Below are 16,385 nucleotides of genomic sequence, written 5' to 3'. Positions count from 1 at the left end.
AAATAAGATTTTCAGAATTTATCATCATATGCTTGACATGCATGTCTGGATGGAGGCCTGAGGCTGGGTGCTTTAAGGGAACTGCATTATGTGGACTTCTGAGTAATCAGTGAGGTACTACAGAAGCTGTTTTGTGCTGGCTTGGTAAATCTAAGCATTGGAATATCCACCAGCATTTGGGGTTTGTTTACCCCATTCTGTTTGCAGTTCACCCTGATTGAGTGACCTCAGCTGGCTCCCACGGGCAGCACCGTCACAGGGGAGCAGGAGTAGGGAGGAGGGGGACACCCTAACATTAGTCCCCCTCTTCTCCCCTCCCCCGTACAGCAAGCAGGAGGCTCCCGGAGCAGCTCCAAGGCAGAGGGCAGGAGCAGCACATGGCAGTGGGGGGAGAGACAGCTGGCAATTGATAGCCTGCTGGGTGGCTGCCGCACAGGGAATTTAAGGGAGCGGGGAGCTGATAAGGGAGCTGATAGGGGGGCTGTTGGTTCACCCTGGTTCCAAGCCCCCACCAGCTAAGTGCAACGGGCTGCTCTTCCTGCAAGCAGTGGACAAACCAGGCCGCTGCCAACTTTAAATGAGCATGTTCCCTAATTGATCAGCAACGTAACAACATAAACGTAAACCGGGATGACTTTAAGTGAGGAGTTACTGTATTACCACAGGTTTGGTGTAAGAGGTCAGGAGGAAGGAGGCCAAACAGTACTCCGTGAGGAGACTATCAACTCTTCTTCAAGCATCATTCAAAGAATTTAGACTTAAGAACTCAGTCTAGCAGTGCACTATACTCCTAACAGACCACTAAGCCAGGCTCAAATCTTTTTCACATATAAGTAACTTACTGCTTCCCACTTCTCCATTTATGGGTTTAACTTGCTGGTCACAGCTAAATTCCGCCTGTTCCAATACACCTTTGCTTTTCAGTACAGTATTGTCAGGAATAGGTAAATATATTTTGGCCAACACGTTTGTCCTTTTAGCTGATTCACAAATCTAAAAATAAAACAATTTGTGCCAGTGGCGGATTTAGAGTTGGTGTGGCCCTGTGCTCAGCTTCATTTCTAGGGCCCCTCCTTGGGACCCAGCCAAAAAAAAGAACATTCTCTCTGATCTCCCGCACACCCCCAATTTTCATTCTTTTTTTCTTCATCCTCCTCCTATAAGTAATAGGAAGTAAATGAAAATAAAGTGAGATACCTTGATTGTTTTTGTAGTTTAACTTACTTTTCCACAGACCACTTGAAAATCGCTGAGGGTCTCGGCAGACCACATAATTATGTTTCCAAATATTGTTTGTACTGTTAGCTAACTACTGTAAAGCACTTTGGATAAAAGTGCTTAATAAAAAAAAAAGTAAAGAAGTGTTGGGGTGTGGGGTCTGGCCAGGACATAGCGTGCGGGAGGGGGCTCAGGGCTGGGGATGCAGGGTCTGGGAGGAAGTTACGGTGCAGGAGCAGGCGGGGGGTTGGGGTGCAGGGTCTGGCCAGGAGTTAGGGTATGGGAGGGGGCTCAGGACTAGGACAGGGGGTTGGGGTGTGGAGTGCTTACCTGTGGCAGCTCCTGTTTAGTGCGAGGGGTGCAGGTGGGAATGCAGGAGTCAGGGAGGGCAAGGTGTGTGTGAGAGGGGTGCAGGAATCAGGGCTGGGAGTATGTAAGGGGGGTGCAGGAGTCAGAGCTGGGGATATGTGAGGGGGGTGCAGGAGCTCCCATTTGGTGCTCAGGGTGGGGGTGCGGATTTGGGGGGGTGCAGGAGTCAGGGAGGGCAGGGGGCTGGGTGTGTGTGAGGGGGTGCAGGAGTCAGGACAGGAGACTGGGGGAGTGTGCTGGGGTTGTGGGGGTGCTCCCAGGCCCCTGCCCTGAACGGCTCATGGCGGGGTGGGGAGGGTATGTGCAGGGGGAGTGCGGGGGCTGTGCCTTTGCTCTGCCCTACCCCTATTCCACCTCTTCCCCAAGGTCCTACCCCCGCCTCTTTTCTGCCTCCTCCCCCTACCTCCTGGAGCGACCTGAGCACCGGCAAACAGCTGTTTGGCAGTGGGGGCAGCACTGGGAGGGACGGGGGAAAAGTGGCATGCTCAGGGGAGGAGATGGGAGATTGGTTGCTGGTGGGGGCGAAGCCTGCAGCAGGAGCCCCAGGAGCCGGCAGGACCAAGCTTCTGCCCCCGCAGCTGCCCAGCTCTAGGGCTCCCTGTCATTGGGGGGTCCTGTGCCAGGGCACCCTGTCTTTCACTGTAATTCTGCCTCTGATTTGTGCTGTAGTTAAGATGATGTGTCAAAAAAGAACAAGTTCCAGCAAAAAGATTCTGAAAGAAGCACCTCACAATCTTTAAAAAAATTCTCTTAACACCCCGTGTGGTACTATTATACCCATTTGTAAGAACTAAGGCACAGAGAGACTAAGTGTTTCGAGCCTAAGGTCACACAGTAAGTCTATGGCAATGGAGCGAACTGAACTTGAATCTCACAAGTCCCTAGCATCCTAAGTACTGGGCCATGTTCCTGCCAAACAATAGCCTGTTTGTACAGGCATACATATATTCTGCAATTGTAACTTGGTCAGCTGTTTTTGAAAATTTGGTGCAGTATTTTGTATGTTAATTTTATAAAGATAAACTATAACATGACAGAAAACACAAACATTAAGGGGCCAATCCAATTTCCATTAGTCAGATTTTTAATGCCAGAAATGACCATTAGATCATATATAGTCTATATAACACATGCCATATGATTTCATATAGCTACCCCTGAATTGAGTCCAATAATTGTGTTTGACTAACGCATATCTTCCAGAAAGGCTTCCAGTCTTGATATGAAGACATCAAGACATGGAATATCTCCCAATTCCCTTGATAATTTGTTCCAATGGTTAGTCAATATCTAACTGTTAAAAATGTGTGGCTTATATCTATTTTGAATTTCCATCGGGCTTCAGCTTCCAGTTATTGGTTCTTGTTATGCCTTTCTCTGCTTAGATTAGAGCTCTTCAATATGCAGTATTTTCTCCCCATGAAGGTACTTAGACATTGAGCTCTTCAAGAACCTCTCTGTCAGGCCTTATTTCCAGCCCTAAAACCATTTTTGTGGCTCTTTTCTGAACCGTTTCCAATTTTTCAACATTCTTTCAAAAATGTAGACACTAGAACTGGATGCAATATTCCAGGATAAGGCTCACCAATGCAGTATACCGCGGTAAAATCACCTCCTTCTGCTCACTACTTCTCTGTTTATATCACCAAGAATCATATTAGCCCTTTCTGAAATCTGTCAGTTAGCCAATTCCGAATCCTTTTAACATGAGCCTTATTGATATTGCGGAATGTTCTCAGACTTTTGCAAGGCATTATACATCTACACAGCTACTTTTAATCAACCAAAGTTGCAATTTCATCAAAAAATATTAGGTTTGTTTGACAGGACCTATTTCCCATAAAACTGTGACTGACATTAATTATATTCCCATCCTTTAATTCTTTAGTGACTGAATCCTGCTATCAGCTTTGCCATTATTTTGTCCAGGACCGGTGTCAGGCTAACTGACTTATAGCTACCCATCAATATGAGTCTTCACGTGGATTTTAATGCAAGTTAGGGATCAGACCTAAAACATGGCACAGAAATGAAGTACAAAAGTAAATTACGTTACTATACCTCCAATCGAAGAGATTCGGGCCAATTTAATAACTGAATACTAAAAATTTGCTGAAACATTACTCTAAAATCCATCTGTAGGGGAGCTACTGAAGTGCAAGAGACTTGTTTTTCATTGTAAAATATTTTAATAAAATACTGTTGCCTCTGAACTTTGGCTCTTCTCTTCTGTTCATACCTACAAATTACCAAATAGAATACAGATTTAATTAATTCTAAATAATCAAACTCAGAGTAACAAACTGGTGACTAATTGCAACAGTTACTGTAGCATCACAAAACCACAAAAGCTTAGCATATCGGTTAATTTCAAGGGAATACAAATCATGCACATTTGCCATCAAAGATTAATATTGAGTACATAGTAAAGAGATATTTAGCCTACATTTCTGAAAAGACCCATGCATGTGTTCAACTTTACACACCTTGAGCAGTCCCATTGACTTCTCATTGCATAAGATTAAGCATGTGCATAAATCCTTGCAGGTTGATGGCATTAATATGTTAAATTTTATTTTAATATAAGATTTACTTTTTTTAAAAAAAACCACCAAACGTGTAATTTTTTAATTTAAATGAACTATTTTGAAACTATTTACTTTCAAATTTCAATACACTAATTTCTAAGGATATGTGAAATTAAAACAATACATATCATCATTATTCTACCTTAGCAGAGAAATAAATATACAGTATTGCAATTTAATAATTACAACTTACATGGGACATTTCGACATTGCTGTTATTTTTGCAGTCAAAGTGAGATGTGGTATGAAAAAAGGTTCCTTTATCTCTGCAAGTTGTGCTGAACTCGCCAATGGAGGAGCTGAATCCAAACATCCCTAGAAACCAGTATCAGTATTTTAACTGTTTATAACATTTTTTTTATAGCACAAGCATTAATTTCCTACATTCAAATTGGTTATCATAAGATCTCTATAAAATATGGCTAAGTTCCTTTGGTCCCTTTGAAAACCTCTGCCTAAATTTTCACTGGATCTGGGACATTTACAGCACCACCTCGATTTCCACAATTCTAAAGCAAATGCTTTATCTAGCAAACCAAGGAGCACTACACTGCTCTCATAAAAGTGAGTGACAAAACTCTCATTAGCAACAATGTGAGAAGGATCAGGCACACAATATTTATTATTTTAAAACCTGTCTCATAATGTAAGTACCTTCTGTTTTCCCCAGGTCTGTGAAATATTGTCAGGGTTATCGACATCTTCTCCCTCCAGCCCACTGTCTTTTTCAGCATCTTGTGCTAATCCTGCCTTATATGCATCCTCATCATTTTTCTTTGTCAGCCTTCTTCAAACATGGATACAAAACATTTAAATTTTATAATTAGAAAAATGTAGCGATAGTAGTTAGATCACACACTATAATCTTCCAATGTAGAACAAATACTTCAAAGTGTTACCTCACAATACACCAGATTTGAACCTAGTGGAAGTTATCAATAAGATTATGAATTTAAAACAGCCATTTTGTAATTATTTGCCTTAGTTAGAATGTTTGGGGAGGAGGATGTCTACATCAAGTGCAAAACCCATGCGTTTTGTTTTGTTAATGTCTTTTCAAGATACTGATGCTCAATACTTGTATTTGAACCTCTTAAAATCAATTTTCATTACAATAAAATAATTACAGAATTACAAAATTTACAATAGGAAATTTGTAAGGACTGATAGAGAATAATCAATCAAAATTTCAGGCTGTACCTTAACTAACCACAACCCTAATTTATAAGAGAGCTAGGAAAATATGGATCTAAGAACAACACTATAAGTACACTACACTCACCAAATAAATGTCCTTTTCCAAAACTGTATTCCACATAAACCTGGTTATGAAACACATGCAGTTTTGATTGACTGCAGCTTTCTAAATGTACTAATAGAAAGTCCATTTCAATTAATGAAATGTCAGAACACAGAAAATACAGTATTAGTTGCACTAGATAAGGGCATCTAGAATGAAGGGCCATCTACCCAACACACCACCAGTACAATCAGACTCTGTGGGAATTCTCATCTAGGGAACTTAGGGTTACAGTCCTTCCCTCAAATCCAAGAAATCTGGGTGCTAACTAAACAGGTCCCACTCTCTCCAATAGTCACCCAACCCTCTCTATAGTGGTAGGCCATCCGCTCCGAATGCCTACCAACTTCACTATGAGAATCATTTTCGACTTTGACCCAATGAAAGCAGGATGGAAAAGACACCCCCCCACCCACCCCTCAGAACACCTAAAACACAATCACTGGACAGTGTCAACTGATATTTGTCCTTCACAGGCATCCTACCCCTTAAGGTGCCAGATCTGGCTCAGAACAGAATATCATGGAGGCACATCATGCATTTGGAGGCCTCTGTGCTGTCCAAATGACAGCATCAGAACCAGCCTAACCTCAAATCAACACAGGAAAGTCAATAGGCTCCAACACAGCTCTCTCCAACAGCCCCTAGCAACAGCTATTCCAGCCTAAGAACTGGAATGGTGTATATGGCCCCTCTGATGGTATTTGAAATATTGCATCCAGCTACATTTTTATAAAGTATCTTTGAAAAATTGTATTGAGAATTTACAGTTCCTAATTTTACATCTTGGCTGGGAAGAGACTCTCCTCTTATGTCTGGAACAGATCAGACGAGCACCCAGAAAGCAGACAGAGTCTCAGTTGACTGAATAGCTTATTCCACTACGCAACTGCTCTTCTAGTTCAAAAGTTTGGTACTTAATATCTAAACTTTTCCTTTCTTTTCATTATCACCAATGTTAATACTTATAAGTATATATTTTAGAAAAAATATTTGTAGTTATTACAGTATACAAAATACACTCTCTGTAATATGTAGGCTATCTTTAATTGGCCATTTCAATATAATTCCTTTACACAGAGATAAAGACATTTCAAAGACACTCTGACACAAACTTACTTTTGAAACTGTAATTTTACAGGTGTACTTGTATAGTCTTGCTGTCTACGTACAGATTTTATTTGTTTCCAGACTTTTAACATACTATGTATTAAAGAAATATCTTTTTGGTGTTCTAGGTCATACAATTTCTTGGTATCTCTGCAATAAAAGCATACAACAAAAAGATAATCTAATTCTCTGATAACAAAATCAGACAGTAATGATTTTATCTGGGTCTATAATCAAGTTTTAAATAGAACACTTATATTTAAAATAAAAGGAGTATTTGTGGCACCTTAGAGACTTAGTCTCTAAGGTGCCACAAGTACTCCTTTTCTTTTTGCGAATACAGACTAACACGGCTGTTACTCTGCAACCTATATTTAAAATAGTTTATTAAAATCTGCATATTCATTTTCGATCGATTCTTTGCACGTACACTAGCAGATTTTTTTCAGATACAGCACACAGCAATGTGAATTTGGTCCTTTGACTGCATTAAGTGGGAAAGGGAAGAAAAATATGCAAGAACAGTATGCAAGTTTTCTACAATACAAAAAGATTTACTGTACAAATCTGAAAGAAGAGTCTGACATGGTGACTAATTAATATGAGAAGAAAATGAGACACCACATCTTATTCTCTACATTTGTTCCTTAAAATTCTGTCAGTGACCCATAATTACTGAGGTGAGGACTGAACAAAGGTACCCTGAGATTCTGGTTTGTAGATATTCAGGCAGAAATTTGTTAAACTGTCAGACTTGCCTGCTTAGTATCTTGCGTGTTACATAGGAGATTAAAAGAATAAGATTGCTTTGTTGTGGTATTACTTTCTGCCTAATAGCCTCTGTGTAAATATCAACTATTTTTGTTTAGTGGTGGCCTCAAACCAAAACTCTAGAACCAAATGGCCCATAAATTCTGGGGAGGTTCTGATATGGATCCAAGTACTTTGCAGGTTGAGCCCATAGCTCCTTTTGCTTCTCATGATTTGGTGGGCATGTAAGCCTCTTTTCACTACACAAACTGTAGAAAAAATATCTAAAAAGAAACTAAATTCCTGTATTATTAGATGCAAATAATAAAGACTCTTCTGGAGTCTTGTTACTTAGACTGGAACACATGCTCTAGGACCCCATAAGGTGGGAGGGTCCCAGAGCTCAGGCTGCAGCCTGAGCCCAAACACCTATGAACCTGAATCAGCTGGCACAGGCCAGCCGCGGGTGTCTAATTGCAGTGTAGACATACCCAAGTTGGTATACAGCCCTGGGCCTGTGTTAAGAGTAGGAGAATTGTAGAATTCCACCAAGAGAAGTGAAGGCACCAGGCCTGGCACCTGTGTGGGTACACTCAGAGAACCCAGAGAAGCATCACAGCTATAGCTAGCTAAGCCTTGAACAGTGACCCCTGTTGCCCTTACCCATGCAAGTAGTTCCACAGACTTCAATAGGATTACTTGCATAAGGAAAAAGAATACCTAATATGTAAATTGAATTTCTGATGCATGATATAGCTAAATATATTGTTAAATACATCAAACAACTCTGTTATATCTAATTTCCACATTCCCCTTAACAACAAAAACTTTATGTTATAATTTACATATCAGACAACTTTCTTGCTTCCAGTAAACGAACACTTTCCAGTTACTTGAAAGAGGCTGTTCTACAGCACAGCATCGTTCCAAAGACAAGCCATCTGGTGCTTTATGGCATGTGTTTGAAATGTACTGTTTGTCTAAAATATAAGCTTCTTGGAGTAAGGTCTGTGTATTTTTCTAGGTTTTGTACAGTGCTGAGCATGCTGTTATCATCTAATAATAAAAATTTTTAAATGTACTATCCTATGAGACTTTCACCATTATAACCGCTACTGTGCATCAGCTACTGCAGAAAAGTCACGTAATGTATTTTTTCTTCTGTCTCTCTGTGGGAAAAGAAGTTAAATTAGTCATGATAAATGCTGGGAATGGGAAAAATGGAAAATATTGGAAATGTGGACGTGTCAAGTTAAGGTCAGGAACTGTATGAAAATTTTTTTTTAATTTAAAATTAAACCAAATATAAGTAACTCCAAAATCTATTTCAGCAGCCTTTTACCATCAATATTTAAAAATAAATCCAGAAGCTTATGTACAGTTCTTATAAAAAAGGTAGTAGTTGTGTGTTTAGAAAATAGTGCAGTATTACAATAGTTATGCTTATTAAAATGGATGTTTACTAAGAAATTCTCAGGAGTAGATTGAATAGACATGTAAGTTGTCAAAAGAAAACTCAGAACTGACAGTTGCACAGTGTAGTTGTAATATGCTTGGTTCTTTTCAATAATTACATTACCTTATTTGCCATTGGTAGTCCTCTAAAGTTTTCCTGCTCAGTTGGCTTGCTTCCAAACCACTTTCTACTATTTTGGTAGCATTTATTAATGCTTTAAGCTGTAATAAAAATCCCATACACTGTTTTGAAAAAGTTAAAAACTTTTCAGCTGATTAGCGATAAGTTCCTACTGCATTTGGCAAAACTAACACAAAAATTAGTGTATTATGCTGATGAAATACCAAACATAATCATACCTAAAAGGTACAAAGAAATCCATTAAAGATGAAATGGCAGCTTTACCTTTACTTTTTCTGATTTTTGTACTGTTAATTCAGACCCTTTTGATCAGTTTTTGTATTCAATTTTCAGTGCTACGAAAAACTATAAAATGTAGATTATTTATCGGCGAATCCAAAATGTCATTTCCAGTCTCTCTCAAAGATGTGTATTTTGGCAACTTTGTTTTTTAAAAAAATATTAACAGGGAGATCAAAAGGCTTGGGAGTAGTAAACACCATTCTTACCCTGGTATGATTAAGAAGCAACTACATGAGTGGAAATTTGAATTTCTAGCACTTTGAAGGTTTTCCACATAAGTGTAGTATGGTTATAGCCTGGTACTTTTGTTAGTAAAGGTAAAGGGCCAGATTGTGAGTCCCTTAGCCACAATGGTGAGTAGAATAGTTCTATGGAAGTCAATATTAAGGGGTTCACAATCTGGTTCTGGGTAAACGACATCAAATATGCATCTGAATCACAGGATATTTACTTAGAGAGACTTGACTTTCTAGTATATTGGGAGACTGAACCTTTGCAACCAAATTAAGAGGTATTTTTTCATCATTTTGATCAGTGAACATTTGCATACAAAGCTTCTATTAATAGTAACTAAATATTAACAGCATTAATAAATCCTTGTGAGTCAAACAGAGAATATACCTCTATTTTTCTTAAATGAGCTTTTAGGGTAAAGATCTATATTATCTTTTCTTATTTAATTATGAAATGTTCAGTGTCACATAAGCCAATAACCCAACACATCTGAATTAGCTTGAAAAAATGTTTTATAGTGCAAAGATTTAGAAACACCAGTTGGCAAAATGAGCTGCTAACTACAGGTATAGCCATGTTGCGGAGTGTCTCAATTATTCCCATGAACACAAAAATGTTGCCAGCCAATTATGTGTCTCCCCTAGACTGTACCTCTCCCCTCTCTTCTCTTATCCCTCCCAGTCTTTACCCCTTATCCTGCCCTGTCACCACATCGCACCTCACCCTTCTGATTCTTCCCTTCTCTTTTGTACTTCCGGGGTGCCAGTGTAAGCGGGGGAATAGTCCCGCTTTTGTGGGTAACTTTCCTGGCTTCTGCACTACCCCAGTGAAGTGGGCTAGAGAAAGGATCTGAGTCCTCGCTCCCACTTCCTTTACCCAGAGGCCTCCCTGCCCTTGAGGACTCCCCTTCCACTCTCCTGTCTGACAAAGTCCTTGTAACCCAAACAAGGCTGGGCCCAGGATTCCTGGGAGGCTCGACCCCAACCCTGCTGTGGTCACCTAGGACGGGGGCTAGGGTGTCCCCACTCCAAGGTACTCTCTCTGCAGTGGGCACTTCTCTGACCCACTGATCATTAGGTACAATTTAAAGCAAATGCAAGTTATTTAATCAACAATTAATTTTAAAAAGAATAAGGAAAAATGGGAAAGGTTAAAGGAAACACATCACCCTGCTCTGTGACAGGGAACATCACAAACAGTGTCTCTGGAATGTCAGGGCAGTTCACAGTCTGTTCCTTGTAAGTCCCAGGCCTCCTTCTAAGGCTCTGGCTGTGCTGCAGGGATGCTGTGGGCTGGACACTCGCTCTGGTGGTGGCCACACGCTCTCCGTCTCTAGGTGGCAGGACCCTTCTTCCCAGCATTCCCCCACCCTTTCAGGTTACCAATCCCCCACCCCGAGTCTGGCCTGCAGAGCCTCCTGGCTGAGGCGTATCCGTGCTGGGCCCGCTGCCCAGGGTCCCCCCTTGCTCTCCCCAGCTGCTCACGACATCTGGCTCCGGATTGCTCCAGCCCCAGCTCCACTCTGCCTCAGCATGGCTGCTACTCTGCCTCCAGCTCCCTGGGCTGCTTCTCTGGCCTCTCTGGCTCTGGTTGCTACAGCTCTCCTCCCAGGACAGGTCTGCTCTGCAGGCTGCTTCTGTGACTCTGCTCCCAGCACTGACCTGCTTCGTGGGCTGCTTTACTGGCCCCTCTGGCTCTGACTGCTGCAGCTCTCCTCCCAGGGCAAGTCTGCTCTCCCTGGTCTGTGCCTCTGGCTTTGGGGCTGCAGCTCTGCTCCCAGGACAGGGTCTGCTCTCTCTGGGCTGCTTTTCTGGTCCCTCTGGATCTGGCACAGCTCTACTCCCCAGCTCAGCTTGGGCCCCTGCTTTCTCCTTTGCTCAGCCCCACTCTGTCTGACCCAGGCAATTCCAGCTCACACAGAGGACAGGACCTCCCTGGCCTCCTGACTCCCTGATTAGCCTGCCCACCCTGTCATTCAGGCTGACCAGGAGCACTGGCCTCTCCCCATTGTTCCTGGACCTGTCAGTCTCAGGGTCCTGATTCCCCATTGACCCTTCCCCCTTTTAGTACTGGGAGCTAGCAACTAAAACACCCCCACTGAATGTTAGTAATGGGGCAACAGTCCCCATACATCAGCAAGGGGAGAACTGAGAGCACAGAAGAGACAATCTTCCAGCTCTCAAGCTCTACATCACAGTGGTCCCCAGCGATTGGGAAAAGCAATAGCAGGCAGAATCCTGGTCATCCCCTGTATCCCTGGGCTGGAGTACATTCCGTGCAGATAGAATCTTCTGAGAATTTAAGTGCAAGCCTCCAACGAGACTCTACTGAGCATATACACACAGTGATCTACAGAGACTTATACATTTGGCTAAATTTACGTGGATTTTTACAGGGACAGCAAAAGGCACCTTTCTGAATCCAGGGTGACCTCTACACTGCTCCAAAGTTTGGACATGCTAGTTTCTCACTGAAACAGTTATAAGGACATTTTAACATTAGAAAAAATATTTTTCACCAGATTTGTTCTCAGAAATGGTTGATCCATTTTTCTGAAATTCTACCCCTATCCCCACAAAAAAATTTTACCCTTATCCCCAGTTGGCCTGAGGCAGACACCTAGCAGAGAAAATTTGAGCTCAAAGAGTTTAAATTTGGCAAAGTTATAAGGAACTGAAAACAAGGTCTTATATGGAAAAGTTTAGACAAACTTAACTATAGCCTTTGCTGACAGCTCCACCTACAATTCATACATACATATACATACACACTTCCCTCCCCTCCCGAACTGTGCATCTTTTAATTTTGAAACTGTCCACATTAAAAAAAATGAAGCATTTTCTTACCTTTTCAGATAGCAAGAGAGCTATATTATGCTGTTGTCTGTTCTGAAAGCATTCATAAAGTTGGAGCAACCTAGCAGTCAACACATGTTCTTGGCTGAAAAGAGGATGGTGGCTGAACAATAAACTAGATATATTGAGATCTAGTTGATAAAGTTCTCTTTGACCCCCTGATTTAGTTATGATGCAGCTTTCCAATTCAGGTAGCATTGCCTGTTTTAAACATAAAATAAATAATAATAATTTCTTTATTTCATATATCTTTATAAATACTACTTTGAAAGGCAGTATTACCTACCAGTAACTGTATCTGTAAGAAGAAAAGGAGTACTTGTGGCACCTTAGAGACTAATCAATTTATTTGAGCGTAAGCTTTCATGAGCTACAGCTCACTTCATCGGATGCATACTGTGGAAAATACAGAAGATCTTTTTCTACACACAGACCATGAAAAAATGGGTGTTTGTATAAAATGTTTGTATAAAATATAAATGGTCTGTGTGTAGAAAAAGATCTTCTGTATTTTCCACAGTATGCATCCGATGAAGTGAGCTGTAGCTCATGAAAGCTTACGCTCAAATAAATTGATTAGTCTCTAAGGTGCCACAAGTACTCCTTTTGTTTTTGCGAATACAGACTAACACGGCTGTTACTCTGAAACATGTATCTGTAAGAGTTTTCTTCTTTCCAAATCCAAAACTCTAGTCTCAAAATACAGAGTGATTTCAGTCTGTGGTACTCAACAAAACTGTAGTAACCTTAAACTGCAGTACTTTCTGACTAAAGCCAGCCTCAGACAAATAACAGATTCCCTCTTACACAGACAATAAATGTGAAAGGAGACAATCATGTAGTGATGTAATAATAGAGTTTGCACCAAGATGAGAATATCACTCAAGTACCAAAGCACGTTATAAAAGTGGGTAAGCAATTCACTGATCCCATTTTTTTTTAAAAAAGGTGGAACCAGAGGTCAGTTAAGTGACTTATTCAAGATCACATAGTAAGTCAGTGACAGAGCCAGGAATAAAACTTAGTTCTATGCTTTGTATCCATGATAATATGTAAAAACCAATTACCCTAAAATTAAGCGCCCTATAATCTGCCAACTGTCCTATCTGAGCCGGATGACTTACTAGCCCGGAATATATTTATTGGCAGTGCCTCAGCCCAAGAAGCAGGAAGTTCCATAGTGCTATTCACTTCATCTACAAAAAGCCCAACTAATTGGGCTTTATGCAAGTGAAGTACACAGAGGTTATGGTGCAAACTTTAAATCTCTTTTGTACCAGCAGGTCAGGCTACACTGCAGCAACTCTACAGCTACCAGTGTAGTTTATGAGTTGGAATAACTCCTGCCCCTCTCCTTGCAGTAACTGAGTGGTATATTAGGACCACTGGATCTGCATAATTGTAGTCAGTAGCCCACAACCTGGGCCATGCCCAGCACCAACTTCTATGCCATCCTTTTTGGGCTGTTGATAGAGCTCACTCCAAATCCCCCACTCAAGATATTCAAAGATTTCCCTGAATGACTGCTCTACCTAATAACCCGCTCCACCCACTAATCAGAGTATAACAGAGAGCAAGATCTACAGTTCCAAAGAGGAAGACAGAACTTTTCTGTTAGCAAGTATCAGAACCAGGCTTAAAGCAGCCAGGTAAATTCTGCTGACTCATTGTGGCAAGATAGGAAGTGGGCATGACCATGTGGTCAGAAAGAATGAGCAACAGAGATAGGGCTGTCTTAAACTGTCAGGCTTGGGGAGAAAACTTAAAATGAGGTTCATGTTCTGTTATTATTTGTGTTACCAAAAAGCCAAATCCAAGAAAAAGGGTAAATCTGACCTAATACAAAGTATTTACACTTTATCTGATGCTGAATGGGAATGTCAAAGGCTCAAAGAGGCCAAATGTGTGCCTTAACTAGAGTGGCAGGTCGGTCTTGTATGCTGGGATTAAATTAATTTTAAAAGAATTGGATTTATAAATATTCAAGAAAAAATGGAAGATATTAAAATACATTAATTTCAGACTAAACTATATGCTGTTATGGGTTGCATTAAACCTCACTGAAATTGTTTAGTGTAACAACCACCATTCATTCAGGTGAAGTATAAAAAGCAATTGAGCTCCTTTATGCAACCAGATAGCCGAAACAATAGGAACATCACCCAAAATATGGATACATAACAAGGCTTGAGTAACCATGTGGCCCAAGAGGTTTCCCTGGCGACTGATAAAGCAAATGCAAGGGCTAGGGCATTCACTGGTGGAACTGTATATGCCTGTGTGTGTGAGAGAAGCAGCAGCAACACCACCAGAGAAGCTGAGAGAGAAGGCAGCTGAAAGCTGAGGACATTGCCACAGAAGAACTGGTAGCGTGTGAGCTTGAGGAAAAGCTGAGAGAGCACTTTTGGCCTACGTGCCAGCTGGAAAGGAGCTTGGAAGAGTGAGCAAAGAAACTACTCCTGCCTCCTGCTGTTTGATTCCATCTGTGTTCAAGGCAACAGGTTTTTACGTACATATTTGGTAAATAAATAGGATTGCATCAAAGAAATACCTCACTCTATCATCAACTTCTCCTCTTAATGGAAACAACCTGCTACAACCAGATTTTGGCTACCTGCTTGGGTCAAAAGATAACAGTGCTGTAGAATTCTCAGTGCACAGACTTTTCTGATTTTTTTAACAAAGTGATGAACAGTCTGTGCAATATCAAATTGTTCCATCTAAACAGGATTATCACCCCTTCCTAGCCCATTCTTGAGACTGACATTCCACTAGAGGTAATTTGAATACTGCCAAATGAAATATTTTGCCATGAAAAAAAATACAAGCTATTGATTTTTGTAGCATTGTCTAGTTAAAGTCCCCTGAATAACTATAGCTGTAAAAAGTAGTAATAGCTGACCTTCTTATATATTGTCTTTAATCCTGGACCAGTCTTAAGAGGAAAACATTTTCTGAAGTTTCGTGATTGTTTGATTGGAGAAGGTAATGAAATTATTTCCCCACTTTCTTCAAACCAGTTTTTTCCCTTGTTAGAAATATTTCAGAAGTTCAGTATATGTACATATGAAATGTTAAAAAGTTCTATACATTCCATTTACTGATTTTATTTTACATTTTACTTACAACATTTTTAGCTTTTAACAGAACAATATATTTACCCCTTCTTGTTTCAGAAGACGATTTTCCATTTTGTTGTAACTTCTCCTACAGGTTTCTGGTTTTCTTGGAATATACAATCCTTCATCTTCTAAGATGCGTGGCATCATGCCTTTTGGTAGTTTAAAGCTGTGAACCACTTGAGAACAACAATTACTGCATGTAAATTTTCAACTAAAACTGATGCAAATAAAATGTAAAACTACAATTTAAAAAAACCTGAGTATTTGTACTGGTCTAATTTTTTTACCTGCAAGCATAAAGCAAAAGAGTGATCAAAGGTATTGTTCTTGTTGCTACTATAATACTATCCCATAACCATTTCTAACATTTCTAAGAACATAAGTCATATAAGTAATTCTGATAACATCAGACTGTTCCCAATCCAGTCAGCTTTCTTACTGCTGGAAAAGAAGGCTACCAAGGAGTCAGCTGGCACAGAGACTGAACTACTCTCTCAACCTAAGGGGTGACTCCTCCAAGTGAGGATTAAGAAAGATTGGGCAGTGTGGTGTGAGGAAGTGTACTGCTGTTGTTGCCTGTGCTGAGCCACATCAATGAATTAATATTACTACTATACTTTGCATTTATATAGCACATTTCATCTGAGCATATAAAAGATACACAATGATGAGTATTATTATCCTTATTTTACAGATGGGGAAACTGAGGCACAGACAAGTTTAGTGACTAGCCCAAGGCCACAAAGGTTCTGAACTGATGTCAGTGGAAGTTTTTCTATTGATGTTGATAGACTTTGGATCATGAGTTGGTGGCAGTATTAGGAGTAGATGCTTGGATGCTTTTAGAGGAGGAGGTGGCCCTATACAGGATGATCTTTCCAGAATCAGGGTACCGCTCCAACCTAAATCTGACCTAAAATATGAGGATTTGGTTTTGAACACCTAATTTATTCCAGTTAT

The 16,385-nt window shown here is 40.5% G+C and overlaps 1 protein-coding gene across 1 annotated transcript in view; it reads right to left on the bottom strand.

Annotated features, from left to right (window-relative positions):
- CC2D2B (coiled-coil and C2 domain containing 2B) overlaps positions 1 to 16,385 on the bottom strand; it is a 114,193-nt gene that overhangs the window by 66,853 nt on the left and 30,955 nt on the right. Inside the window, exons 11-19 of the mRNA XM_077822854.1 lie at positions 15,465 to 15,601; positions 15,206 to 15,331; positions 12,295 to 12,504; positions 8,915 to 9,012; positions 6,595 to 6,735; positions 4,830 to 4,962; positions 4,369 to 4,490; positions 3,649 to 3,826; positions 843 to 993 (exon numbers count right to left, since the gene is read on the bottom strand). Coding sequence (XP_077678980.1) covers positions 843 to 993; positions 3,649 to 3,826; positions 4,369 to 4,490; positions 4,830 to 4,962; positions 6,595 to 6,735; positions 8,915 to 9,012; positions 12,295 to 12,504; positions 15,206 to 15,331; positions 15,465 to 15,601 — 1,296 coding nt within the window. The remainder of the gene's footprint in view (positions 1 to 842; positions 994 to 3,648; positions 3,827 to 4,368; positions 4,491 to 4,829; positions 4,963 to 6,594; positions 6,736 to 8,914; positions 9,013 to 12,294; positions 12,505 to 15,205; positions 15,332 to 15,464; positions 15,602 to 16,385) is intronic.

This window comes from Eretmochelys imbricata, chromosome 7, assembly GCF_965152235.1.
Source record: "Eretmochelys imbricata isolate rEreImb1 chromosome 7, rEreImb1.hap1, whole genome shotgun sequence".
NCBI lineage: Eukaryota > Metazoa > Chordata > Testudines > Cheloniidae > Eretmochelys > Eretmochelys imbricata.
This window is presented reverse-complemented; position numbering and strand designations above follow the sequence as displayed.